Source organism: Dendropsophus ebraccatus, chromosome 4 (assembly GCF_027789765.1).
Source record: "Dendropsophus ebraccatus isolate aDenEbr1 chromosome 4, aDenEbr1.pat, whole genome shotgun sequence".
Lineage (NCBI taxonomy): Eukaryota > Metazoa > Chordata > Amphibia > Anura > Hylidae > Dendropsophus > Dendropsophus ebraccatus.
Genome location: NC_091457.1, coordinates 159,651,578 through 159,678,152, shown reverse-complemented (window position 1 = coordinate 159,678,152; position 26,575 = coordinate 159,651,578). Strand labels below are relative to the sequence as shown.

The 26,575-nt window shown below is 45.3% G+C and overlaps 1 protein-coding gene across 2 annotated transcripts in view; it reads right to left on the bottom strand.

Annotated features, from left to right (window-relative positions):
• Positions 1-9,553: 9,553 nt before the first annotated feature.
• Positions 9,554-26,575, bottom strand: part of LOC138790094 (flavin-containing monooxygenase 5-like) — a 37,066-nt gene continuing 20,044 nt past the window's right edge. Inside the window, exons 5-9 of one of the 2 annotated variants that reach the window (XM_069969051.1) lie at positions 18,490-18,632; positions 14,843-15,039; positions 12,536-12,891; positions 12,375-12,447; positions 9,554-9,970 (exon numbers count right to left, since the gene is read on the bottom strand). In XM_069969051.1, the coding sequence (XP_069825152.1) occupies positions 9,625-9,970; positions 12,375-12,447; positions 12,536-12,891; positions 14,843-15,039; positions 18,490-18,632 (1,115 nt within the window). In that variant the 3' untranslated portion in view covers positions 9,554-9,624. Of the gene's footprint in view, positions 9,971-12,374; positions 12,448-12,535; positions 12,892-14,838; positions 15,040-18,489; positions 18,633-26,575 lie in introns of those variants that run through there. The other variant, XM_069969052.1, reaches the window with a different exon arrangement.

The window sequence follows — 26,575 nt, the reverse complement described above, 5'->3', positions numbered from 1 at the left end:
TGTACCCCATGCCCCCTAGTTGTATGCCTCATGTACTAAAATGCCCTATTGTGGCTAATAGAAAATAAACCCTCATGTTCACCTAATCTTGAGTAGAGCTTATTTTTTCTCTTTCGGCCTGTGATCTATGAGCTGCAGGGAGGAATCTCCGGGCGGGTGAAATTATATCTTATCATTGAGGGGGGTCACATCCTGGTTCATAGGCAGCAGGGGGGTCAAATCCTGGTTCATAGGTGGCAGGGGGGTCACATCCTGGTTCATAGGCGGCAGGGGGGTCACATCATGGCTCATAGGTGGCAGGGGGGGTCACATCCTGGCTCAGAGGCAGCAGGGGGGGTCACATCCTGGCTCATAAGCTGCAGGGGGGTCACATCCTGGCTCATAGGCAGCAGGGGGGTCACATCCTGGCTCATAGACAGCAGGGGGTGTCACATCCTGGCTCAGAGGCAGCAGGGGGGTCACATCCTGGCTCATAGACAGCAGGGGGGGGGGGTCACATCCTGGCTCAGAGGCAGCAGAGGGGTCAAATCCTGGCTCATACACAGCAGGGGGGGGGGTCACATCCTGGCTCAGAGGCAGCAGGGGGTTCTCATCCTGGCTCATACGCTGTAGGCCTGAGCTACCTGTAGTCGATGAGAGTGAATGGGGGAGCAGGAACCTAAAAGCTCCTGAAATGCGATTCTACTTCATTGCATCCAGAGAATAAAGGCCTGCAGATCCAGGGCCCCAGGATAAACATGCCTATTGTTAGCAATGCCCCCGTGCGGGCCCCATTGTGGGCCATGGGGTCCGCACCCCTGATGTAACGTATTGCTGTGCTGGGTCGCCAGTGCAGGAACTGCTCTTATTAATAACATATAACATATAGGACATATGGATGGGGCTTTTCCGAATAGGATATGACCAGAGAAGAGAACATGACCAGAAGCTCTGCAATACAGACATATCCTTTCTACTATAGAGAGACATTAAAGGTGATCATAGAAAATAAACGATGGCATCACCTCGGAATGTAGCCAGGGGGTAATGCGCCTCTGTGTGATGAAAATGTCCGTCTCCCGTTTACTGTCCTTTTCGGTGATAACCTCCCACTGTCCACTCGTAGCAAAGTCAGGTCGCTTCTTAACACTACACACGGTGGTCTGAAAATCAAGAGAACTTCATAAACATGAACCTAAAACATCAAGACTGTCCTGACTAAACCCTGCGACTAAATACCCAGGCAAGGTGGCACCCAGAGAACCTGCCCACCAGCCCCCCACCCCAGCTACAGCCCTAAAGGTACGTTTGTGATAATAGATGTAATAGAATAAAGGATTTATTGTAGATTTCCCCCAATTACTTCACTGGAGAAGTGAAAATCGGCAATAAAATCCCCGCGTTGCAGATTTTGCTCGTGATTTCCGGCGGACCTGACACAAAATCCTCAGATTCAGAAAATTGGCTAGAATTTTTTCAGTCTCCTTCTGTTTCCATGCTAAGGTTTCCTTGGTCCCAGTCTCAATATAGTGTTAATGCATGCAGCCAATGGCAGGATTCAGCGATCACACACGACTACACATCATCGGGGGAGGTACAGGGACCGGCCAGGGGACCAGGAAGGCCAGGGTACGGGGGGGGGGGGGGGGAGCAAAAGGGGAAAACATTGGGGAGATGTGTGGTACATGTGTGGTGTAGGCCCGGCCTCTTAGTAAATCTGGCCAGGGAAAAGAGGGTAGGGCTTTATTTAAGAGTGACGTGCTCGTACATCGGTCTTCATAAATGTCCCCTATTGAGTTTTCAACCTGTTGTGAGTCTTTAAAAAAATCTGCACCAAAATCAATACAACCTGATTCATTTTAAGATGGATTATCCTGGGAATTCGGGGTCGAAATTATCCCCAACAAATCCAACCATATGTGTGCGTTTACAAATCCGCAATGAAATCCATTCCATAACCTGCATGTGGTCATCCTGCTTTGGATTTGCCACAGATTTGGGCTATGTTCACACAACATACTATTTAAAAAAAAAAACAGCTGTTCTTTTCATACCGCAATGATATGCATTGAAGTCAATCGAACAATGGCCGTATGTATTAAACAACAGCTTTTTTTGTTTTGTTTTTTTGAGTACCAAACAGCGGCCATCATTTAATGCATTGTGTAAAAAAACAACAACCGTTGTTCCATTGACTTCAGTGTATCTCATTGCAGTATGAAAAGAATGTCCAAAATAGTATGTTGTGTGAACATAGCCTTGTCATGAAATGACTTATAACATCACTTTTATTTTTACACATATACTAGAAGCCCTGGGGGACTTCTAGTATATGCACTCAGATCTCTCATTGAGATCTTTGCTGTATAGTTATACAGCAAAGATCAATGAGATCGGCGCTCGTTTGCTTTCGGCTCGTTTGCTTTTGGCCCACTATACCACCACCGATCATCTGCAGCCGGTAATCAGAGGCAGCTGTCATCTTTGACAGCTGCCTCCGATTACCTGATTACCGGGCACGGCGATCCCGGGCTACATGCGGCACCCGGGATCACGGCGGTTCAGAGTGCGGCCGCCGTGCGGCCCCGCTCTGAACGTGGGGAGGCGGCCCTGGACATACGGAGAAGTCCAGGGTCGCCTAAGGGTTAAAAAATAATTGTCACGACTGGGGTAGTGGATCCTCTGTACTGTCACCAGCGATGGCATAAACCACACCAGGGAGCGGAGTCTAAGGGGCCGCTAGTTCTCACCAGAGCCCGCCGCAAGGCGGGATGGGCTTGCTGCAGCAGGCGACCCCCAGGTCGCTACCCCTGGCTTGGTTTGCTAGTGGCGGCGGGCAAGGTGAAGCTGGAGCAGTAGGCAGTAGATTGTGCAGATAGTGGTCTAGGCGTAACCGCAGGGGGCAGAGGCAATAGACAGGAACTACGGACAAGGGCAACAGACAGGAACAGCGGACAAGGGCAGCGGACAGGAACAACGAGGAGCTGGGCCAAAACAATATGGGAAGCATATAGAGGCTCCAACACGAGGGACAGGGCATGCTGGGATTTATAAGGAGTGATTATGTGCAACTACCAATTAGGGGAAGACTGGCCCTTTAAATCTGAGACAGCCGGCACGCACGCGCCCTGGGAGGCAGGGAGACAGGAGCGGGGCGAGGTAAGGCGCCCCCGGAGGCTGAACTAGCCACAGCGCCAGGTCCCTGCACTCGGACACCGTCGGCTGCTTGACACGGGGAGGAGTTGCGGCGGTGGCCCGGAGCACGGGACGCCGCCACAGCTCTGACAGTACCCCCCCTTTGGCCTCCCCCTCTTTCTTGCCTGCAGGAATCTCTTAAGATCTTGATCCAGGATGTTAGTCTCGGGTTCCCAGGATCTCTCCTCAGGACAAAAACCTCTCCAGTCCACTAGAAAGAATCGTCTTCCTCTGACAGTCTTCATCGCCAAGATATCTTTAACAATATAGACATCGTCCGAGATGGCTTGTAAAGAAGTGAAAGAAGACTTACTGGAAAATCGGTTGAGGACCACTGGTTTTAAGAGGGAGATGTGGAAAGAGTTCGGGATAGTAGGAGGTAGACAAAGTTTGTAGGTGACCGGGTTGATGCGCATTAGCACAGAAAAAGGTCCAAGGAATCGGGGTCCTAACTTGTAGCTGGGAATCTTGAGTCGGACATATCTGTCCGAAAGCCAAATCTTGTCACCAGGAGAAAAGTTTGTGGCAGGTCTTCTCTTCTTGTCCGCCTGGACCTTCATGCGGTCGGATGCATTGAGCAAAGACTGTCTAGTTCTTTGACGGCTGGAACCTCGGAGGATGAAGAGAGAGGCAGAGGGGGACGAGGGGAAAGACCGTAGACTATATAGAAGGGAGACTTGCCGGTGGAACTTGAGTCCAGATGATTGTATGAGAACTCTGCTTGATCTGATTGACCCTCTCCACTTGCCCGTTGGTCTGGGGATGATAGGCTGACAGGAAGTCCAGCTTCACTTGGAGTTGAGAGCAGAGAACACGCCAGAATTTGGAAAGGAATTGTGATCCTCTGTCTGAGACAATATGTAGAGGAAGTCCATGTAAACGGAAAATATGTTGAAAGAACAACTGGGCCAGACGAGGGGCGGATGGCAGTCCAGGAACAGCCACAAAGTGGGACATTTTAGAAAATCAGTCTGTAACCACCCAAACGACTGTGTTTCCTGCAGAAGGAGGCAGGTCTGTGACAAAGTCCATGCCAATGTGGGACCAGGGACGGTCTGGCACTGGCAAGGGTTGTAGCAACCCGGCTGGTCTTAGACGGGAGGACTTATTTTTGGCACAGATGGTACTCCGGAGTGCAGGGCGTACATAAGTCTTTCCAGGGAAAACCTTTTGAAGAACTGAGGTGGCAACAGGCATCAAGTAATTAGGGGGTATGATGTGGCGAGGGGATTCTTCTTGTCCCAGGACATCAGACGCTCAAGAGAGGGCATTGGCTTTCACGTTCTTCTCAGCCGGGCGAAAATGGATGATGAAGTTGAAGCGTGAGAAGAAGAGCGACCATCTGGCCTGCCTGGGATTGAGGCGTTGGGCCGAATGAAGATAGAGGAGATTCTTGTGGTCCATGAAGATGTTAACCGGATGCCTAGCTCCTTCTGGGAGATGACGCCATTCCTCCAGGGCCAACTTAATTGCCAGAGGCTCTCTGTCTCCTATAGTATAATTCCTTTCAGCAGGAGAGAAGGTCTTGGAGAAAAACCCACAGGTTCTGGTCTTGCCTGAGGAGTCCTACTGTGAAAGAACAGCCCCAACCGCCAACCGAGGATGCATCGACCTCTACAGAAAACGGCCTGGCGGGATCTGGACGGGCTAGGACAGGTGCTGAAGCGAAGGCTGATTTCAATTTTGTGAAGGCTTGCTCAGCCTCAGGCGGCCAATGCTTGGGATCCTCCTTTTTCTTAGTTATAGCCACGATTGGCGCAACCAGGGTGGAGAAATGTGGGATGAACTGCCGATAGTAGTTGGCAAATCCCAGGAAGCGTTGGATTGCCCTGAGTCCTATGTGATGTGGCCACTGAAGGACGGCCGAGAGCTTCGCTGGATCCATCTGCAGACATATGGCCGGTGAGGAGGTAGAGAGTCAGCCTCTTTTGGCAGAAAACACGTCAGCCAAATCTTGATATTCTGCCGGTAGGCCAGATAGAGGCTTGACGGGGTCAGGTGACGATACCAGAGCACTTGAGCTGAGGGAACTTCAGGCACCGGTTTGAGCAGTCCGGACCCCAACTTAGAATTTCCCCGGTTCTCCTGTCTAGCTTGGGGGAATGTAATTGCAGCCAAGGGAGTCCCAGCAGGATGGCAGAGGAGGAACGGGGCAAGACATAGAGGGAGATCACCTGGAGGATTAGTGGCGCCCACCTGGAGGATTAGTGGCGCAGTCTGGTAGTGCACAACATCAGTAAGAGTTTTACCAGTGACCGAGGAGATAGTCAGGGAACTAGCAAGCCAGTTCACGGGTAGCTGCCATCTCTGGACCAATGTTGCTGCAATAAAACTGCCTGCAGACCCAGAGTCGAGGAAAGCAGTGGACTGGTGACTCTGTCCAGAGGGTGTCAAGATGGAGACTGGCATAGCCAACCTTGGAGAGGAGGCATTCACACCTAGGGAGGCCTCTCCTACCGGACCTAGGTGCGAGCGTTTCCCGGATGCTGCAGGCGTTGGGGACAGCTCAGCCGGAAGTGATCAGAGCCACCGCAGTAGAGGCAGAGATTCAGCTCCCGACGGCGAGTTCTCTCATCAGGAGTCAGGCGAGCTCGTTCCACCTGCATGGGTTCCTCAGATGTGGGCTGGGACGCAGGGGTAACTGGGTTCTGAAAGACCGGTGCCAGCCGGTGAGGACAACGGAGAAGACTTAGCCGCCGTTTTTGCCGAAGCTCCTCCTCTCTCTCGGAGAACCGGACATCGATCTTAATAGCCAGCAGGATGAGATCATTCAAGGTTCCTATACTGTAGGCAAATCTTTTACTCACTCTCCTAAATCTGGAACATTTTATATATAGTGTATGCCATCTCACCGGACTCTGTATATATAATATATGCCATCTCACCGGACACTGTATATATATATATATATATATATATATATATATATATATATATATATATATTGTACGCCATCTCAGCGGACTCTGTACTACTTGCTTGGATCCAGTAGTGTCAGTCGAACAGCAGTCAGCTTTTCCTGCTCCTGTTGTGCTGATCTTCCCTCTCTCCTTTAACCCTGTATATACACATTGCACACCCAGTAATTATATACAGCGTGCACCCAGCCTCCAGCCATTAAACTGTTAAAAGAAAGTGACGAGAAAGCTTCGCTTTGGCTGTCCAGGCATGATGGGAATTGTAGTTTTGCAACAACTGGAGGGCCGAAGGTTCCCCATCCCTGCTTTAATCGATTGCTGTCATTATAAAATAAAATAAAAAAATAAAATAAACTTTTAAAAAATGTTTATTGAACATCAATAGAGTAAAAGCAGCAGAGCACAATGAAGGACATTGAATCCAGGGCAGGAAAGTCTATAATGGAAGCCAGGCTCCCCATAGAGATGTCCCATCTGCACACACTGCCGTATAGAACAACCTTTACCGCTCAAAATGAACAGGAACAAAGAAAAGTTAGCAGGACGTGAAAAGGAGGGGAAGGGTTGGGAAAGTGGGGCAAAAAAAGTCTGTCATGGTAAAAAAAAAAAAAAACAACTTTTGATATGTCATAAAAGCCGAGACAGGACAAGGCCTGAGCTTAGCGCACTCTCTCCCGACTCCGCGTCATGTGTCTGTTTCATAATGTGATCCTGTGGCATCAGAGGTGATGAGCGAACCTGGAGCATGCTCGAGTCGATCCGAATCCGAACTTTCGGCATTGGATTAGCAGTGGCTGCTGAACTTGGATAAAGCCCTAAGGCTATGTGGAAAACATGGATATAGTCATTGGCTGTATCCATGTTTTCCAGACAACCTTAGAGCTTTATCCAAGTTCAGCAGCCACCGCTAATCAAATACCGAACGTTCAGGTTCGGATCGACTCGAACCCGGTTCGCTCATCTCTATTCCTGATCTATCTCCAGTGTGACCCCCAGTGTAATGTGATTCTTTGGTGCCGTCTCCTAATGCACAGGTACGCTCAGCAGTAGAGTTGATCAAACTTCGGGAAATCCTAGGTTCGATTGAACTCGAACACTCACGTACCTGCTGCATCAGATTCCCAATGCCTTCCCGGTCCATGGGGAAGGAGGAGACAGCCCGGGTACTGGAATTCTGAAATTCAGCCTAGGTAATAGGAATTCCAGTCGGTACCCGGGCACTCTCCTCCTTATCGACGGACCGGGAAGGCATCAGCAATCTAATGCGGCAGGTCTGTGAATGTTTGAGTTCTATAGAACCTAGGATTTCCTGAGGTTTCATCAACTCCACTCAGCAGCGGAGACAACAGCAGTAACACCTCCAGTAAGGTTTTCCATCACCTCCAGTAAGGTTTTCCATCACCTCCAGTAAGGTTTTCCATCACCTCCAGTAAGGTTTTCCATCACCTCCAGTAAGGTTTTCCATCACCTCCAGTAAGGTTTTCCATCACCTCCAGTAAGGTTTTCCATCACCTCCAGTAAGGTTTTCCATCACCTCCAGTAAGGTTTTCCATCACCTCCAGTAAGGTTTTCCATCACCTCCAGTAAGGTTTTCCATCACCTCCAGTAAGGTTTTCCATCACCTCCAGTAAGGTTTTCCATCACCTCCAGTAAGGTTTTCCATCACCAAATTCAATATAGAAATAATTTTAAAAAAAAATTACTCTTGTATCATGGTCGCTGTATATACAGATACAGGTGCTTTATAGATCGGTGTAGGGAAGCTTGGCTCTCCAGCTGTTGCAAAACTACAACTCCCATCATACATGGACAGTCAAAGCTAAAACTTTGGCTGTCCAGACATGATGGGAGTTGTAGTTCTGCAACAGATGGAGAGCCAAGCTTCCCTACCCCTGCAGACAGTAGGTAAGGTTTATATAAATGTGATATATATTTGGAGAGGGCAGATATTAAGGGGTTAAGTATAGAATATTGTACAACCAGAAGAGACCCCTAAATAGACATTGGACCCCAACTCTCTTGTGTGTCTTCCCCCCCAGACAAGTGTCACCCTATCCCCCCCTGATTGTCCTCCCCTTTCCACACACCTGTATCTTCTTCTTCCTCCTCCTCCATAGTGCAGTGTACACACAGGACCTGCGGTGACATCATAGTCACATGTCAAGGTCCTGTAACTTTGCTGTACCGTCTCCAGGCTGCCGGTAAAAACGCAGCGATTTTGTGCAAATTATAGCTAAACAGCAGCCAGGAGACAGTACAGTATGGAAAATAGCTCTTTTGATGAAGTAAAAATCGTCCCCTGCCTCCTCACACTGACAGAGAGCAGAACGCTTCCAGGTTGCCTCATCCACTGTCATCCTCTCCCTGTCTCTGCGCCCGGGGCAGCTGCCCCCCTTGTCCCCCCTAGTTACGGCCCTGTGTGGGATCATCTCACCCACATCCAAAGACCAGGAAGAGAAGTACGAGTACCAGAAGAACTCAGAACCTGACTGACCCATTAAACGTTAATTATATTGACAGGTGCGCTTAAAGGGTTTTAACATTTTGACAGAAGTTAATGTGAAGCTAAAATATAAGAATTTAAAGGGGTATTCCCTGCAAGTTTTTGTACATGGGGGAGATTTGTAGCGCTGTCTTATAGTAAGGTTCTTTGTTGCCTATAGCAACCAATCAGCTCCCATAGCAACCAATCCCAGCTAAGCTTTCGTTTTACCTTCTTATAGTAAGATTATCTTTGTTGCCTATAGCAACCAATCAAAGCTCAGCTTTCATTTTACCTTCTTAGGGTATAAACCCACACACCGTATATGCAGCAGATATGCAACAAATACGCAGCAGATTTGTTGGTACAGATTTGATGCTGTGTTGTTATTTAGATCTAATCTGCTGCGATTTTGCTGCGAGTTTGCTGCGTATCGCAGCAGTAAATACGCTGCATATACGGTGTGTGGGTTTATACCCTTAGGGTGCGTTCACACGTACAAGATCCGCAGCAGATTTGATGCTGTGTTCAGTTATTTAGATGAAATCTGCTGCGTGTGAACGTACCCTTACAGTAAGGTTCTCTTTGTTACCCATAGCAACTAATTACAGCTCCCATAGCAACTAATCACAGCTCCCATAGCAACCAATCACAGCTCAGCCTTCATTTCTCTCTGGTAAAATGAAAGCTCAACTATGATTGGTTGCTATGGACAACAAAGAGAATCTTACTAAAAGACTGCGCCATAAATCCCTTTAATTCCAGTCTAGCTCCTCTTCTTTATTGCCATCTCAGGTAATGAATGTTGCCGGGATTACAAACCAGGCCGGTGAGCTGTACCGCCATTCCAATTCACTTTTGCAGTTTCCGTAATCCCGGTCGTCTCTGCCCATGACATTTGGGTGGGATGGGATTGGAGGCCGCCATTGTATAGATAAATGTGGGTCCCGGGGACTTATTACTATGGATATACCATGAGTTGCAGGAGATGGGAATACCCCTTTAATGCTGAGGTGAATTTGCGCCCCCTAGATGAAAACGTTATTATAACTACATACAGATATACAAAGCAGCAAAAAGAATCAGAATGCCAAAGATCTTAATAATGAATGTGAAGGAGCCCTGAGAACCGTCGTCTCTCATGCTTCGCGTCTTCATGGGCTTGATGACGCGTTCGTGCTGGGTTAAGATGGCTTTCTTCGCGTCCTTCCACTGTCCAGGTCCGCACAGGCGATACTGGTACGGGGAGCAGGGGCCGAAGAACACCTCCCAGGCCAGCTTGGGGTCCGTCAGAAACAACTTCTTCAGATTCGGCCTGCAGCCTATCTCTACTGCTACTTCATCCATGTAACTCACGTAGTCCACTTGTATGGTGTGACGCTCACTCTCCACATATCTGTATAAGAACACATAGCGATCCTTAGTAATCTCTTTATATACCCTAATACTTTTACATGCAATACATTTTATTAAATAACAAAAATGTATTCACTCAATGTTCTTGTCCTCAAGAGCATTAAAGGGGTAGTGCGGCGGTAATCAATTATTCACTAAATAACACACATTACAAAGGCCATTCACTAACATAACATACATTACAAAGTTGTATAACTTTGTAATGTGTGTTATTTAGTGAATAATTGATTACCGCCGCACTACCCCTTTAAAGGGATTGGAAGCGACGCTGCCTCCAGTAGGGGGCAGTGATAAGCTAGATTTTTTTCCTTGAGAGAAAGCTAGCTCTCCATAAGTCACAAAACTTTTTCAACCCCTGTAAAATTAATTGGTGCTGAAATGACGTGATGTTAAACATGGAGTATTATGAAAAAAATATAATGATAAGGATTCACAATAACAACTGAGGGGTCTATAACAACTTAGCACTTTGTTATACGGAGCGATAAATGGCCGAATCATGCCAATTCTGCCGATTGTCATTCTGTGTAATAGAAGTTTCTTTAGGTCTAGACCTAAAATCACCATCCTTCCCCCACCCTCCGAGATGGCTCATGGAAACAGCAGGACTGGCCGGCTGTACTCTGTACTCTTTAATGCTGGAAGGGTTAATCTGAGGTCAGGTTGCTGGTGACCTCCCTGTGATTAACCCTTTAAACCTAATACAAATTAAGATAGCTGAGCCCTGTGCTTGGAGGAGCATAGGACTTGGCTACATTTGGTATTCCTATACAGTTTGACTAGAATGACCAATCGGGAGAGCAGTGTTCTTGTAATAAGTTGGGACCCCGGAGGTTGATCAAACACTTATTAAAGGGGAATTATGGGAGGGTTAGATGAATCTAACCTGCTGATAGCCCCCTATATTGCCGGGGACACTGAGGAGGAAGGTATGTTATTGTTTGTTTGTGTGTCACATGGTTCTGTGAACCTATAGGAGTCTTTTCTTCTTCTATACTGTAATCTCTCACTTTACTTCTTCTAATGCACTCTTCACCCACTCACAGCGGAGTTTGGATACCCTGGGGAAGGGAGTCACGTGGGTAGAGGAAGTGTGTTGGTCTTTTGTGTTGGACATTGGGGAGGATGGATGCAAGCTAGAAAGCCCCCTACAGTGGTCCCTTTGGGCCCTGTTCCTCTGCCAGGTCCCCAACCTCAAGTTCAGTCTTAGATCCCCATATGACTAGGAAGCAAGACAAGACACAGATAACAGTTTCTTCTCAGTCTACTCTATACAACACTATGCAGTGTTAAACTATGCAGTGTTAAAGTCAGAGATCATCTCAACCCACGCCATGGACTAGGAGAGTCACAGTGCAGGACAGTATCCACACACAGCAGTAAGCTAGGAACTGATCCGGATAGAGCAAAGTTGCTAAGAGCCTAGAAATTCTATGTTGCAGCACGGTTGTCAGCAGGGAACCCTCGATTCCGCTCATCCCAGGTAACAGGGTCTGGGGCTTGGGTCACCCTCATATGAAGTGTCACCCGACACTGGTGGGCATAAGGTGGTGCGAAGACCCCAAGGTCAAAACACAGGCACAAATATTCTCTTTTTCTTCTTCTAAAGTATTCTTCTACCTCATCCTCCAACATCCCGACAGAGCACAGTACTTCTTGGGTTGGGACTCTCACAACATCCTCCTCTCTGCTCCTCTGATTCTTTGTATCTTTCTACACGCAACTCGGTCAGCACAACTGTTCTCTTCACTATACTCCTATCACAGAATTGGATCCTTTATTATCAAGTCCTTTTTCAAGAGAAATGTACCCTGTCAAAGGAAAGCTGTATACTTTGCTGTACACCAGAACTTTTCAAGTAAACAACAGATTATTTATGATAAAGAGACTCTGTGATTCTTCGCCCCACACCGATACAGTACACACTACATCCTTGGGACATTATCCCTTTCTGTGGTTGGCAGTGCCGATAGCCTGGGAGGGTCACTACACCACTCCGGCCAACTGTGATCATAACCCAAGGGACCCCGTAGCAGCCCGGCTCATCACTGTCCACAGGGAAACAAGGTACAACCGGCCTTCTAAACTAAAAGCAGGTGTGCCACCATACCTGTATGCCCAACCGGCACTGGCATTACAACATAACATCTTAAGGCCAGGCTGTATCTCGGCCAACCACCACTGGAGTGGCGTCACACTTCACCATCTGGCAAGTGACCGGCCGTTCCTCCGTCATAACACCTTAGGGGCTCACCACACTATCAGCAGGTTAGATTTGTCTAACCTGCTGATAGTTCCCCTTTAATCATGTATATAGGTGATACCTTTTCACTACAGGAATACCCCCTTTAAATATGAACAAAATTTTACTTAAGAGTGCCAACCTCTTCTGCATGTCCTCTCTTCTCTTCATGATCTCCGCCTTCATTTTACTCATAGATGGCAACTTACAAAGACCTAGGAACACATTATAAACTGAGTCAGCAAGGATATATATGGTGCACCCGCTCACTAACATGGTGGAAGCAGCTACGGAAGTTATTACCTTTAAAGACTCTGGTTGCCCAGCGAGCCTGAATCTCAGACACGGGCATTATGGCCCCGATTGGTTGGATGTAGCCGACGAAGGCCACGGTGGATTTTTCCAAATGTGGCAGAAACATCATCTTGTACAAGGGGACTTGGTTTTTTTCTACTTTTATGACGGATTCATCGAAAAAAGGAAAAAAGAATTTGTATCCTGTGGCAAAAATCACGACATCGATGTCTTTCTCCACCGTCCCGTCTTCAAATTCGATGTCTGTCTCCAGAAAGCGCTTAATGTTGGTCTTCATCACCACTTTGCCAGAGATAATGCGATTGGGGAGATCATCGCTGACCGTAGGGTGTTGGCTGAGAATCCTGCAGAGATAAAGAGCAGAGACATTACTAGTTATTTGTAGATTTAATTGGTTTCCAAGAAACACGATATGGACCTGAGGTTTTGACCAAATGCAAATTATTCTTCTACATCAGGGATGGGGAACCTTCGGCCCTCCAGCTGTTGCAAAATTACAATTCCCATCATGCCTGAACAGCCAAAGCTTTGCTGAGGCATTATGAGAACTGTAGTTTTGCAACAGCTGGAGGGCCAAAGGTTTTCCCATCCCTGCTGTAGCGAAATGACTGATGGCTCCAATTAACGGGAACCTGTCGTATGTTATAGAGCAAGAGAAGCTAAGCACATTGATATTTAGTTTTATGGGAAAAGTTCCAGGATACTCTGCTCATTCTGGATTAAATAGTCAAGAGGGCGGTCCTACTTATTGAGTTTAAAAGGAATCTGTCACTAGGTTTATGGTGCGTAAAATGAGGGCAGTGCTAACTAATGACAGAAATGCTGAACAGATCGGTGTATAACTTACATAATTTTATTAAGCCTTTCTCCTAATATGCAGGAGAATAGGATTTGTGCCACACCCTTCCCCCCGCCCTCCAGCTGATGATTGGCAGTTGATTGATTATACACAGCATGGATAGATAAGTGCCAATCAGCAGCTGGTGAGTAGAGTATTCTGCTTCTCATGGATATCCAGGACTACTGGGCTCATGCACATAATGGAGAAGATTACTTAGTGTCCATGTTATTCAGAAGGAGATCTCTGGATCAGCTGCACAGAACAGTGTGATACATCATTCTGTTCAGCTTCTCTGTCACTAGTTTATGCCACCCTTAGATAGGACAGCATACACCTACAGTACTGACCAAGTCTCTTTAAGAATGTACTGCAGTGTATTGTGCTGTCACCATAATCCTATTCCATCCTAATCCTAATCCATCTAATGGCTGAAGGCTCTTTTACATGGATCGATAATTGCCCAAAAATAAGCTTTCCTGGGAGCGTTTATTCATCAGGTGATTGAATATTTTGTACAGCCATTAAAAAAGATTATCACCGAGCACTCTTGTCCACCGTTTGGGTATGGGTTTTGCAGCTTATTTGTATTCAAGTGAATGGTTGTAATACCAATCACAACCTGAGGATAAGGGTGGTGCTGTTTTGCAAGACAGTAACTGTTTTTTTCTGATCCTGGTTAACCCCTTTAAATCATAACTATCAGCTACACATTGCATTGCAACGGCCACATGAATGAACCGGTCCAGCCGCATGGTTGATCGAGACTTGTGCATAACCTAGATGGGCACACGTTATCTGCAGCCCGGAACCATTGCAGTTGCTGGAGTTATTTTATCCCAGCCATTGCATGCAGATGCCAACTATAATAATAGAATGGCACCATGTATGGATTGAGCTCAGCTTCCATGCTAGCTTCAAACTCCCCTCCCCAACATCTTTACATAGATGTACGTCCAATATCACCAATGATGCAAACCTTCCTGTACACTTTGAGCTGGTTCCATATGCTTCAATCTCAGCAACTGGCTATAAAAACACTCACAGGCTCATGCACAAAGTACAAGGATTTAAGGTGTTATCCACCACTACAAAAACATGGCCACTTTTTCCCCTCTCTTGTCTCAAGTTCAGGTGTGGTTTGCAATTAAGCTCCATTTACTTCAATAGAACTGAGTTTGAAATCCCACCCAATCTGGAGACAATAGAGCTGGATAGACAGTAGCGCTGGATAACCCCTTTAATCCAGCACCTTATGCTCAAACTTACAAAAAATGGCATCTGTATCCAATAAGAGGACCGGCAGATAGATCATATGCTACGGTAGCAGGAATTGGTAACCAAAAACTTTATTTTTTTTGGTAGCTTGCACCGGAATTCTGCATAGTTTATGTAGTAAATCCTTTCCCGTTGACTTCACATTTTCATAGAAAAAGAAAACCAACGATAGCGTTTACCTGTGTTTGGGTTTTAGACCGAAATTTTCATGATCCACTCTGGAGTTGACTTTTCTTTCCATGAAGCTGTTTGCAAGAGATGGGATGGCATCCATTATCAATGCGAAGAATCGTGTGAAAAGGACGATATCCAATGGAAAGCCATTATCAAAGACGCGATTCAGTAGCCACGCTCCTCTCCTAGTGCTGAGAAAGACCTGAAAGAGAAGGAAACTAAGTAATACTGACATCTTACGAGTATCTCATTATACCCGTTAGCAGCCTTTACTTTATATACACACCTGGCAGCTATAATATTAAGATTAGTGTTGAGCAATGAGGTCGAACTGTTCGGATTCGGCAAAAATACCCTGAACCCAAACACTCACCATTTGGCTCCCAGGAGAAGGAGAAGTTGAATGCTGCCTTAAGGAGTCCTGGAAACATGTATGCAACCATAAGCCATAAGGGTATTTATGTTCTCCTGGAAGCCATAGGGTGGCATCCAACTTCTCCAGCCCTCGGGAATCAAAAGCTGAGTGGTCGGGTTTGGAGAACGTTGCTGAACCCGGACAGTTAAACAAGTTTGCTCAACACTAATTAAGTGTGCAGCCGTGATGAAGTGCGCTTGCACACGAAACAGCCGTCGCTTTGTGCACCCTTGTATGTCCTCCCTCACCTTCTTGTCGTCCGGCTGGACCTTTACGTACCAAATACTACAATAAAGTTTGAAGAGAAGACCTGGTTGGTGCCGCAATTTCATATGTCTCGTAATTAGATTGTAATCTATGAGCTGTTGCCTCAGACGCTGAGCACCACCAGAGCTCTCATTAATTACTCCGGCTTCCCACGAGGTCATTTTGGTGATAGTACTCCTGCCGCTCCTGCTCTCTATGCAATGGACTAATTAAGACCTATTATTGCCTAATATCGTGTAGGTTTCTTGTGCTCTGATTTCTGGAGGTGTCCTCTGGTATCTGAAACCAATAAGTCACCAGCAGATCCTGTGTGGTGTGAGGTGCAGCCTTCATGGATGGGACTTCTTTCTCCAGTGTATTTTACAGATGATCAATCAAATTAAGATCGAGATTGATGTGAAGGCCAACAAAACAAGGCAATCACTGAGCTCAGGGAGATCAGTGAAAAAAATCCAATGAAATACTCACTCAAGAGTCTCCATTTGAGATAAGCGAATATCAAGTATGCTCAAGTTCACCCGAGCATTCGGCATTTGATTAGTGGGGGCTGCTGAAGTTGGATAAAGCCCTAGGGTTGTCTGGAAAACATGGATGCAGCCTATGACTATGTCCATGTTTTTAGCTTTAGGGCTTTATCCAACTTCAGCAGCCACTGCTAATCAAATGCCGAACGCTCAGGTGTGGACGAACTCGAGCATGCTCGAGGTTCGCTCATCACTAGTCTCGATTGGTACATTGCCCGCTACAAATTTAAATATGCAAAAAAAAAGAGGTCTGTTGAGTCTCAGTTGTGAGTCTCAAAACACAGGAATAGCCAGATTTCCTCCAGGGAAGGAATCCTGTTGTTTATAGGTCGCTTCCTAGTCAGGAGATAATCAAACCACCCTGATACCTCGCCCTTAAGTCCCACTCGGATGAGAGTATTGGAACATGAATAGGGAAATACCAGGGTGGCCCCTTTTGCGTCAAAGTCTAACCCAGATCCCATGTTTTGTGACTTTGTGCACCTGAGGCTCCCAATTTGAAGACCAAGTCACCAACTTGCTCTTTGTCCTGGTGGCATGCAGAGTACAATATACCATGGCCAATAAGCAGTCAAGCAATGTGTTGGAAACACGTCAATGAGGCACATCAACTTTCCGACATATATAGAACTCCACCTAGCCCTGTAACCATGACAAGGGGGCATCTTCTATATTGTCATGGCTGATTCATTCAATATATTCAAGGGAGGCTTGGATGCTTTTCTCGAAAAAATATATTGCAAGTTATGGGCACTAGATTACATGTGATAGGAGGATGATCCAGTAGGTTGAACTTTTTATTCAACCTTATTAACTATGTTACTATGTTCTTATATAACATTGTGCAATGGAAAGCCTGCTATGTTATCGATGCAAGTCAGGCAAGGCCACTTGGGTTGCAGGATTTGGTATGAACCTTGGATTGGGCCCAGTGAGGCGTGTAGGCGAACAGTAATTTGTGCTGTTTCATAATATTATTTGGTTTGTAGGATGTGACAGTGTGAAACCTAACCTAGTTTTTGGAAGGACTTTTGCATTTTATTAGTATTAATGCAGATACTTGAAGGACATTCTTGTAGCAGAACTATTTTTTTTAGCTTTGGAGTGTACGCTTTATACAACTAGTTAGCTCACTGCACGACATTGACTGAACATGGGTAGTACTAATGCTCACAAGCCCAATGTATACACTTTGGATGGTGGGCAGGGGTCATCATTTTGTGATCTGACTACTTTCTATCATTGTCAGCAGGAACTTTTTCAGCATTTTGCTCTAGAGAAGCTCTTCTGTGGGATTGGACCAGACGGGCTAGTGTTCATCCACTCATGAATGAGACTTGGTCCTCCATGACCGTATCGACAGTGCCCGGTTGTCCTTTGTTAGGTTATATTTGGTCAATACCAATCACTACATACCAGGGACACCCTATTAGACCATCCGCTCTGGAGATGCTCCGACTCCGGTGTCTACACATGAATTTTTGGCTCTTGTCACCATCGCTCAGATCCTTATAATTGCCCATTTCCCTGCTTCCACCATCAACTTCAACAACTGACCGTCACCTCCTACCTAATATATCCCGTCCCGGATGGTCACCAGATATTCCATGCATTTCCTTCAACTCTCACTGGGTAACCAACGTTACATAAATGACTGACAAGTAAACAAAGTCTACTAATGCCACTATTTCACCGGTCGTTTAGAGGAGCAAACAAGCGCTCTCAGCGCTCGTTTGCTCCTCTTTCACCGCTCGCTGCCGCCGCTGTTCAGCTCGGCAGCAGCGAGCGGGTGAGTGCGGGAGAGGCGGCGGGGAGCTACGGGGGGGGGGCTGCCCGGGTGATCGCTGATCGTCCGGGCAGCCCATAGGATACAGCAGAGTCTGCTGCCCATGCTCCTATTCAACAAAGCGACGGCAGCAGATTGTTGCTGTATCAGTCGCTTGTTTTTCAACATGTTGAAAAACAAGCGACTGCAACGATCAGCCGACATGAACGATGTCGGCTGATTGTTGCACTCTATTCCACGGGACAATTATCATCCGTAGCAGCCAAAATCGGCCGAATGCGGACGATAATCGTTCCGTGGAATAGGGCCTTAAGTCAAATAGTCGGACACAAGACCTTTTGTTCCTAGACAGCCTTCATGTAATAGCAAAAGTAAAGTTTACACTGTACTCTGGAGGTCCCCAACTTTTTGTACTGTAAGAGTCTTGTTAAACACAGTGCAAAATTTAGAACTTAGGAATTAGGCATTAAACCATTTAACCTGGCAACCAGTCCAGTGGCTGGGATACATCTGATGGACCCAATGCACCTGCTCAGGGATTCTATCGCAAGCTATTGAGTTGGGCACCATGGAGGTGCCAAACCACTGATTAAGGACAAGCCTACCATTGTATACCGAAGGAACTGGTTTGTCTTTTCCTCTTACCCCTTTCATAGTTACCTGTTTGGCCACGGCGCTGAGTTCCACGGCCAGATCCACTCCTGTGTTACCGATCCCGACCACGACCACTCTTTTATCTTTAAAATCGCTGGGCTCTTTGTAGTCACGACTATGAAAGTAGTGGCCCTTGAAATTTTCAATTCCTGCAATAAGAAAAAGTCACTGAAGCATGTTTCTTTCTCCAATGACCATTACATATATTGTATCTCCTATTTAGTTTTTTTCCATAACAAGACTCAGAAGCGTGACGGCATTTATAGACGACTGTCCAATTGGATCTACCAAGAAAAATCTGGAACTCTTTAGTTGGGTTGTCCAAAATGTATAAGCGGTAGATACTATATGGCGGGCTCAGGACTATTGTAAGGCAGAGGTGCATGCCTTGGACACCATTAAAGGAAAAGTCTGTTGATTTCTAAAAGCTGGCGGCCTGCTGGGGGAGGGGGGAAACTGATTACAAGCACTCACCTTTCCTCATGCCTGCGGTGAGCGGCTGGAGTAGCTTCAGGACCCCAGCCAGAAGTCATTTTCCCCCAAGTTGTGATGACGTCAGGACTCGGGGGGAAATGCCTGTTCCGGCTCACGGACTGGCCGCTCAGCCAACCGGTGACACCCTAGAGATCCCAGAGCCCGGTGTCGATCCCGCAGCCAATCCGGCCACTCACCGTGGGCACGGGGAGAGGTAAATTGTTACTTGTAATTAATTTTTCCCCTCCCCCTGCTAGCTGCCGGATTTTAGAAATCGCTGGTGTAAGACACCGACCATTCTGTGAGCTGGCCGGGTCTCAGAACGTACTGCAGTACCGCCCAGATGATCTTCATTTCTGCTGAATTTGGAATTCTTTGCTGCGCACAATGGAGGCTGATTTTCCAGAGTGTATGAGTATTTGGGGGGGGGGGGAGCATTTTTGTCTGATAAGATATATTTAAAAGTTTCTAATATTCAATTGTACTTCTGATCTATGCAAGTTTTAAATGGGGACTCCTACAATCCCATAAAATTTTTTAAAAAAGCAAATAGGTGCATTCGCCAATCCCCCACTGATTGTTTGACACCTTTCCCGCGCTGCTCCTAGCCCCAGATTCAAACTTTTATAAATGATTCCTGTTTTACATCATGGCACCTGGCTGGGAAACTACATCTCCCAGCATGCATTGCACCTCAGAGCCAACTGCCGGGTACCTACCCCTGTCTTGTAGTATCTGCCAACCACTGGCTTGATCTGTTCCTACTTTGCACAGTAAACCTAGTATCTATCTTTCTATTCATGTACATCGAAAAACACAAGAGTGGTGCAGTGCTATTAAATGGGTGCCGACAGCGATGGCCCCGTCCCGGCCATTACTTTACACAACTGAGCACAAACTCTACAGCACTTAAGAAAGTCAAATTGTGTTCTTTATTCCATAAAGGTATACACAAAGTATGTCATTTCACTTTGTGATTTCAGTGGTGAGTGTAGTATGTTGGAAAGTAATGTGTTAGGGAGTATAAAACCAGTGGATCGGGAGTGGATCCATATGTTGCGGATGAGCAGTGGGGATGATTGTAGCCACAGCACAGTAATAAATCCTATTTCTTATAATGAAGCGGTTAAACTCAATGGTAATATAAAGTGTATGGTTACTAATGCCAGAAGTCTAGCCAGCAAGATGGGGGAGCTGGAGGCCTTGGTTCTGGAGGAGTCCATTGGTGTGGTTGGTGTGACTGAGACATGACTGGGCTGTCAATATTCAGGGATTTGTGTTGTTCAGAAAGGACCGGGTGGGTAGAAGGGGAGGAGGAGTATGTCTGTATGTCAGAAATGATATTAAAGTGAGTGTAAAAGATGCAATAGTGGGTGATGACTGTGATGATGTGGAAGCATTATGGGTAGAACTACAGAAGGAGGTAAAGAGTGAAAAAATTATTCTTGGTGTAATCTATAGACCCCCCCCCAACATTACTGAGGAGGTAGATGGCCAGTTGAATAGACAAATAGAGCGGGCTGCCCGGGAGGGGACAGTAGTGGTAATGGGGGACTTCAACTACCCAGATATAGATTGGGGTCACGGTTCAGCTAAAACCACAAAGGGGAGGGAATTTCTTAACCTCCTGCAGGATCATTTTCTGGGCCAGTTTGTGGAGGAGCCAACTAGAAGTGATGCCTTGTTGGATCTGGTTATTTCTAACAACGCTGAGCTGGTTGGGGATGTCACTGTCCATGAACACCTGGGTAATAGTGACCACAATATAGTGACTTTTAGCTTAAAGTGTAGAAAAGAAAGACATGTTGGGAGGGCAAAAACTCTTAATTTTAAAAGGGCCAATTTTCCTGGGTTAGGGCTGAACTTCAGGGCATAGACTGGGAGCGGCTGCTGTCACATACGGATACAGCTAATAAATGGGAAATCTTCAAATCCACATTAAATAACTGTACTGCCAAATATATTCCTATGGGTAACAAATATAAACGGTTAAAATCCAATCCCACATGGCTTACAACCGAGGTTAGAAGGGCTATAAATGAGAAAAAAGGGGCATTCAAAAAATATAAATCAGAGGGGTCAGCTGTAGCCTTTAAAGTGTCACTGTCGTTTTATTGCAGAAATCAATAGTCCAGGCGATTTTAAGAATCTTTGTTATTGGGTTTATTAGCCGAAAAATGCATTTTTATCATGAAAAAGCAGTTTAAAGCTCTTCCCCCCTGTCTTCATGATTTTCCTATGGAGAGAGAAAGTAAAGGCAGCAAAAAACAGGACAACAAAGAGTTAATTTACATTCACATCCAGGGCTCTCTCCTTTGACAGGCACCATGGACCTCTCTGACCTCTAATTAGGGCTCTGAATAGCTCCCCCACTGAGCAATCCTTTGTTCTCAGCTCTCTGCTGCCCACTAAGCTCACTCCTTCCCCCTCCCCTCTTCATAGACCAGACAGGATCGACTGATGAAAGAGATGAAAAAAAAGTCGAGATTTCCTGATTCTGAGGAGTGGACAGCAGAAAGGAGAGGGGGGGGGGACCTGGGAAAATGCTTTTTACATGCAGATAATGGCATATTTGGCTAATAAACCCTAATAAAAGTCTGAATCACCCCCCTTTTCCCAGGTTTTAAATAAAAGTAAACAAATAAATAAATAAATAAACATGTTTGCTATCGCCGCGTGCGTAATCGCCCGAACTATTAATTAATCACATTCCTGATCTCGTACGGTAAACGGCGTCAGCGCAAAAAACTCCCAAAGTGCAAAATTGCGCATTTTTGGTCGCATCAAATCCAGAAAAAATGTAATATAAAGCGATCAAAAAGTCGTATATGCGCAATCAAGGTAGCGATAGAAAGATCACATCATGGCGCAAAAAATGACACCTCGCACAGCCCCATAGACCAAAGGATAAAAGCGCTATAAGCATGGGAATAGAGCGATTTTAAGGAACGTATATTGGTTAACAACGGTTTGAATTTTTTACAGGCTATCAGATACAATATAAGTTATACATGTTATATATCGTTTTAATCGTAACGACTTGAGGAACATGCATAACAAGTCAGTTTTACCCCAGGGCGAATGGCGTAAAAACACATTTCCCCCAAATAAAAGAAATGCGTTTTTTTTTTCAATTTCACCACACTTTGAATTTTTTTCTGGTTTCGCAGTGTACTTTATGCAAAAATTCAGCCTGTAATTGCAAAGTACAATTAGTGACGCAAAAAATAAGGGGTCATGTGGGTTTCTAGGTGGAAAAATGCAAGTGCTATGACCTTTTAAACACAAGGAGGAAAAACCGAAAACGTAAAAACGAAAATGGGCCATGTCCTTAAAGGGTTAACCCTTAGACGACCCAGGGTGTATAGTTACGCCATGGAAGTCTGTCCCCAGACGACCTAGGGCGTAACTGTACGTCCTGGGTGTTTCTCCGGCTATGAAGCGCAATCAGCAGCCGGGACCTCACCGGTAATGACACGCTGCAGCGATCGCGCTGCCGCGTGTCATTAACTCCTTAAACGCCGTGATTGCAACGGGGGGAGTCCCCTGTCACTTACCGATCGGGACCCCCGCAGTGTGACTGCAGGGGTCCCGATCATTAAAACGGACCGCCGGAGATCTCTCACCTGCCTCCGTGTGGTCCGATCGGCGATCTGCTGCACTGAGCCTGCACAGGTACGCTCAATCAGCAGAGCGCCGATAACACTGATCAATGCTATGCCTATGGAGGAGCAATGATCAGTGTCTGCAATCAAACTAGTGTATGTAAAAGTCCCCCAAAGGGACTTTAATTAATGTGCAAAAAAAAAAAAAAAAAAGTAAAATTCACTAACACACTACCCCAAAACCCCTCCCCCAATAAAAGTCAAAATCACCCCCCTTTCCCATTATATAAATAAAACATATAAACATATAAAACATATATATTAATGTTACATTATATATATAAAAAAATAAAAAGTGATCAAAACGTCCAATCTTCACAAATATGGTATTAATAAAAACTAGAGATCATGGCGGAAAAAATGACACCCCATACAGCCCCGTAGGTGAAAAAATAAAACTGTTATAAGCGTCACAATAGGCCCATTTTATTAATATTTAATTGCCAAAAAAAAGGATTTCATTTAAAAAAAATATATAACATTAGAGAATCTGTGTAACCTACATATGGTTGTGTTCGGACTGACCTATAGAGTAATGGTATCATGTCGCTGTTACCATATAGTGCATTACGTAGACACAGGAACCCCCCAAACGTTACCATATTGCATTCTTTTTTACGATTTCACCAATTTATATCTTCATAAATAATATATTTGGGATTCCATCATACATGTTATGGTAAAATGAAAGACGCCATTACAAAGTACAACTATTCCTGTAACAAACAAGCACTTACATGGCCTGTAGATAGAAAACTGAAAGTGCTGGAGCTCTTAGAAGGGGAGGAGGGAAAAACGAAAGCGCAAAGATCAAAATTTGCGCGGTCCACTGGGTCATTTTGGACCTGGTCCTCAAAGGGTTAAACATTACAAAGAAGTCAACAAAACCTGTAAAACTGTAATGGCAGGTAGCCATAGATCGCAAAAGAAACCCCCAAAAAATTCTTCAAATATATTAATGCAAAAAAACCAAGGTCAGAGCATGTAGGACCCCTAAATAATGGTGACGGAGAATTAATAACTGGGGATCAGGAAAAAGCTGAGTTACTTAATGGGTTCTTCAGTTCTGTATATACAAAAGAGGATGGAGCTGTGGTGGGTGGGGCCAGTACTGAGGTGGGTGGGGCCAGTGCTGCTAACACATGTAATGTACTGAACTGGTTTACTATAGATATGGTCCAAGATAAATTAAATAAACTCAATGTAACCAAAGCTCCAGGGCCTGATGGATTACACCCCAGAGTTCTTAGGGAACTCAGTTCTGTAATTTCTCTATCCTTGTATGAAATATTCAGTGATTCTTTGCTTACTGGTATTGTGCCGAGGGAATGACACAGTTCCTCATGGACGTCTGATGGGTAAGTTAAAGTCTATCAGTTTGGAAAGTTTAATGTGTAACTGGATTGAAAACTGGCTTAAAAATCGTACCCAGAGAGTGGTGGTCAATGATTCCTACTCCGAATGGTCCCCGGTAATAAGTGGTGTACCCCAAGGGTCAGTACTGGGCCCTCTTCTGTTTAACTTGTTTATTACCAATATTGAGATTGGAATTAACAGCAATGTTTCTATCTTTGCAGATGACACCAAGCTTTGTAGTACAGTACAGTCTATGGAGGATGTGCAGATGTCACAGGATGACTTAGACACACTGAGTGTTTGGGCGTCCACTTGGCAAATGAGGTTCAATGTGGATAAATGTAAAGTTATGCACCTGGGTACTAATAACCCGCATGCATCATATGTCCTGGGGGGAGTTACTCTGGGAGAGTCGCTGATGGAGAAGGATCTGGGTGTACTTGTAGATAATAGACTACAGAACAGCTCACAATGTCAGTCAGCTGCTTCTAAGGCCAGCAGGATATTGTCATGTATTAACCCCTTGCCTCTAAAGCCTGTTTTGACCTTAATGACCAGGTCCATTTTTCCAAATCTGACCTGTCTCACTTTATGCGCTTATAGCTCAGTGATGCTTTAACATATGCTAGCGATTCTGAGATTATTATTGGCAAAATTTGGTCACTACTTTGTGTATTTTTTGTGAAAAACATCAAAATATCATGAAAAATTTGAAAACTTTGCATTTTATGAACTTTGAAATTCTCTGCTTCTAAAAAAAGGAAGTCATAGCACATAAATTAGTTACTAAGTCACATTACCAATATGTCTTCTTTATTCTGGCAAACATATTTTACTTTTTAGGGTGTTATTGGGCTTAGAAATTTATTAGCAAATTATCACATTTTTGTGAAAGTTTCTAAAAATGATTTTTTTAGGGACCAGTTCTTTTTTTTAAGTGGATTTAGGAGGCTTGTATACTGGAAACCCCCATAAGTGACCCCATTTTGGAACCTAGACACCTTAAATAATTAATCTAGGGGTATAATGAGCATTTTAACCCTACAGGGGCTTGAGGAAAGTATTCACCATTAGGCCGTAAAAAAAATTGGAAAATTAAAATTTTCCAATAATGTATACGTTTAGATTAAAGTTTCTCATTTTCAAAAGGAACATGAGAAAAAAAGCATGCCAAAATTTGTTACGCAGGTTCTCCTGAGTATAATGGTACCCCATGTGCGGGCGTAAACCACTGTATGGGCACACAGCCAGGCTCAGAAGGGAAGGAGCGCCAATTAGCTTTTTTAATGCAGATTTTGCTGAAGAAGTTTCTGAGCTCCAGGTGCGTTTGCAGTGCCCCTGTAGTGTCCGCAGAGTAAAACCCCCTCATAAGTCACCCCATTTTGGAAAGTGCACCCCTCAAAGAATTTATCTTGGGGTAGGATGAGCATTTTGACCCCACAGGTATTAGAGGAAAGTATTCAAAATTAGACAGTAAAAATGAAAAACCCAAATTTTTCCAATAATATGTTTGTTTAGTTTTAAATTTCTCAATTTCACGAGAAACAGGAGAAAAAAAATTAGCCCAATATATGTAACGCAGGTTCTCCTGAGTAGAACGGTACCCCATATGTGGGCATAAACCACTGCATGGGCACACAGCCGGGCTCAGAAGGGAAGGAGCGCCAATTAGCTTTTACAGTGCAGATTTTGCTGAAGAAGTTTCTGAGCACCAGGTGCGTTTGCAGCGCCCCTGTAGTGCCAGCGGAGTAAAAAAAAACATAAGTCACCCCATTTTAAAAAGTACACCCTTCAAAGAATTAATTTTGGGGTGTGATGAGCATTTTGACCCCACAGGTATTAGAAGAAAGTATTCAAAAGAAGACAGTAAAAATGAAAAAAATAGAATTTTTCCAATAATATGTTTGTTTAGTTTGAAATGTCTCAATTTCACTAGGAGCAGGGGAGAAAATACACCCCCAAATCTGTAACACAGGTTCTCCTGAGTATAACGGTACCTCATACTTGGCCATAATCCACTGTATGGGCACACAGCGGGGCTCAGAAGGGAAGGAGTACCAATTTGCTGGAGCAAAACTGCAGTTATTAGAATAGCACAGTTACTAAAATACAATAAAAAATGAGATTATAGGTAATGTAAGGTGGTTACGGGCAACCTGGGGTGGTTACGGGTAATCTGGAGGTGGTTACGGGCAACCTGGGGTGGTTACGGGCAAGATGGGGTGGTTACGGGCAACCTGGGGTGGTTACGGATAAACTGAAGTGTTTATAGGTAATCTGGGATGGATACATGTAATTTGGGGTGGTTATGGCAATCTAGCGTGGTTACAGGCAATCTGGAGAGGGTCACTGGCAATTTGGGGTGGTCGAAGGCAACGTGCGGTGGTCGGAGGCAACGTGCGGTGGTCGGAGGCAATGTGCGGTGGTAGTAGGCAATCTGGGGGGAATTACGTGTAATCTGGCGTGATTAGGGTCAACCTGGGGGGGTTACAGACAATCTGCAGTGGTTACGGGCAACATGGGGTGGTTACAGACAATCTGGGGTGGTTACCGATAAACTGAAGTGCTTATAGGTAATCTGGGGTGGGTACATGTAA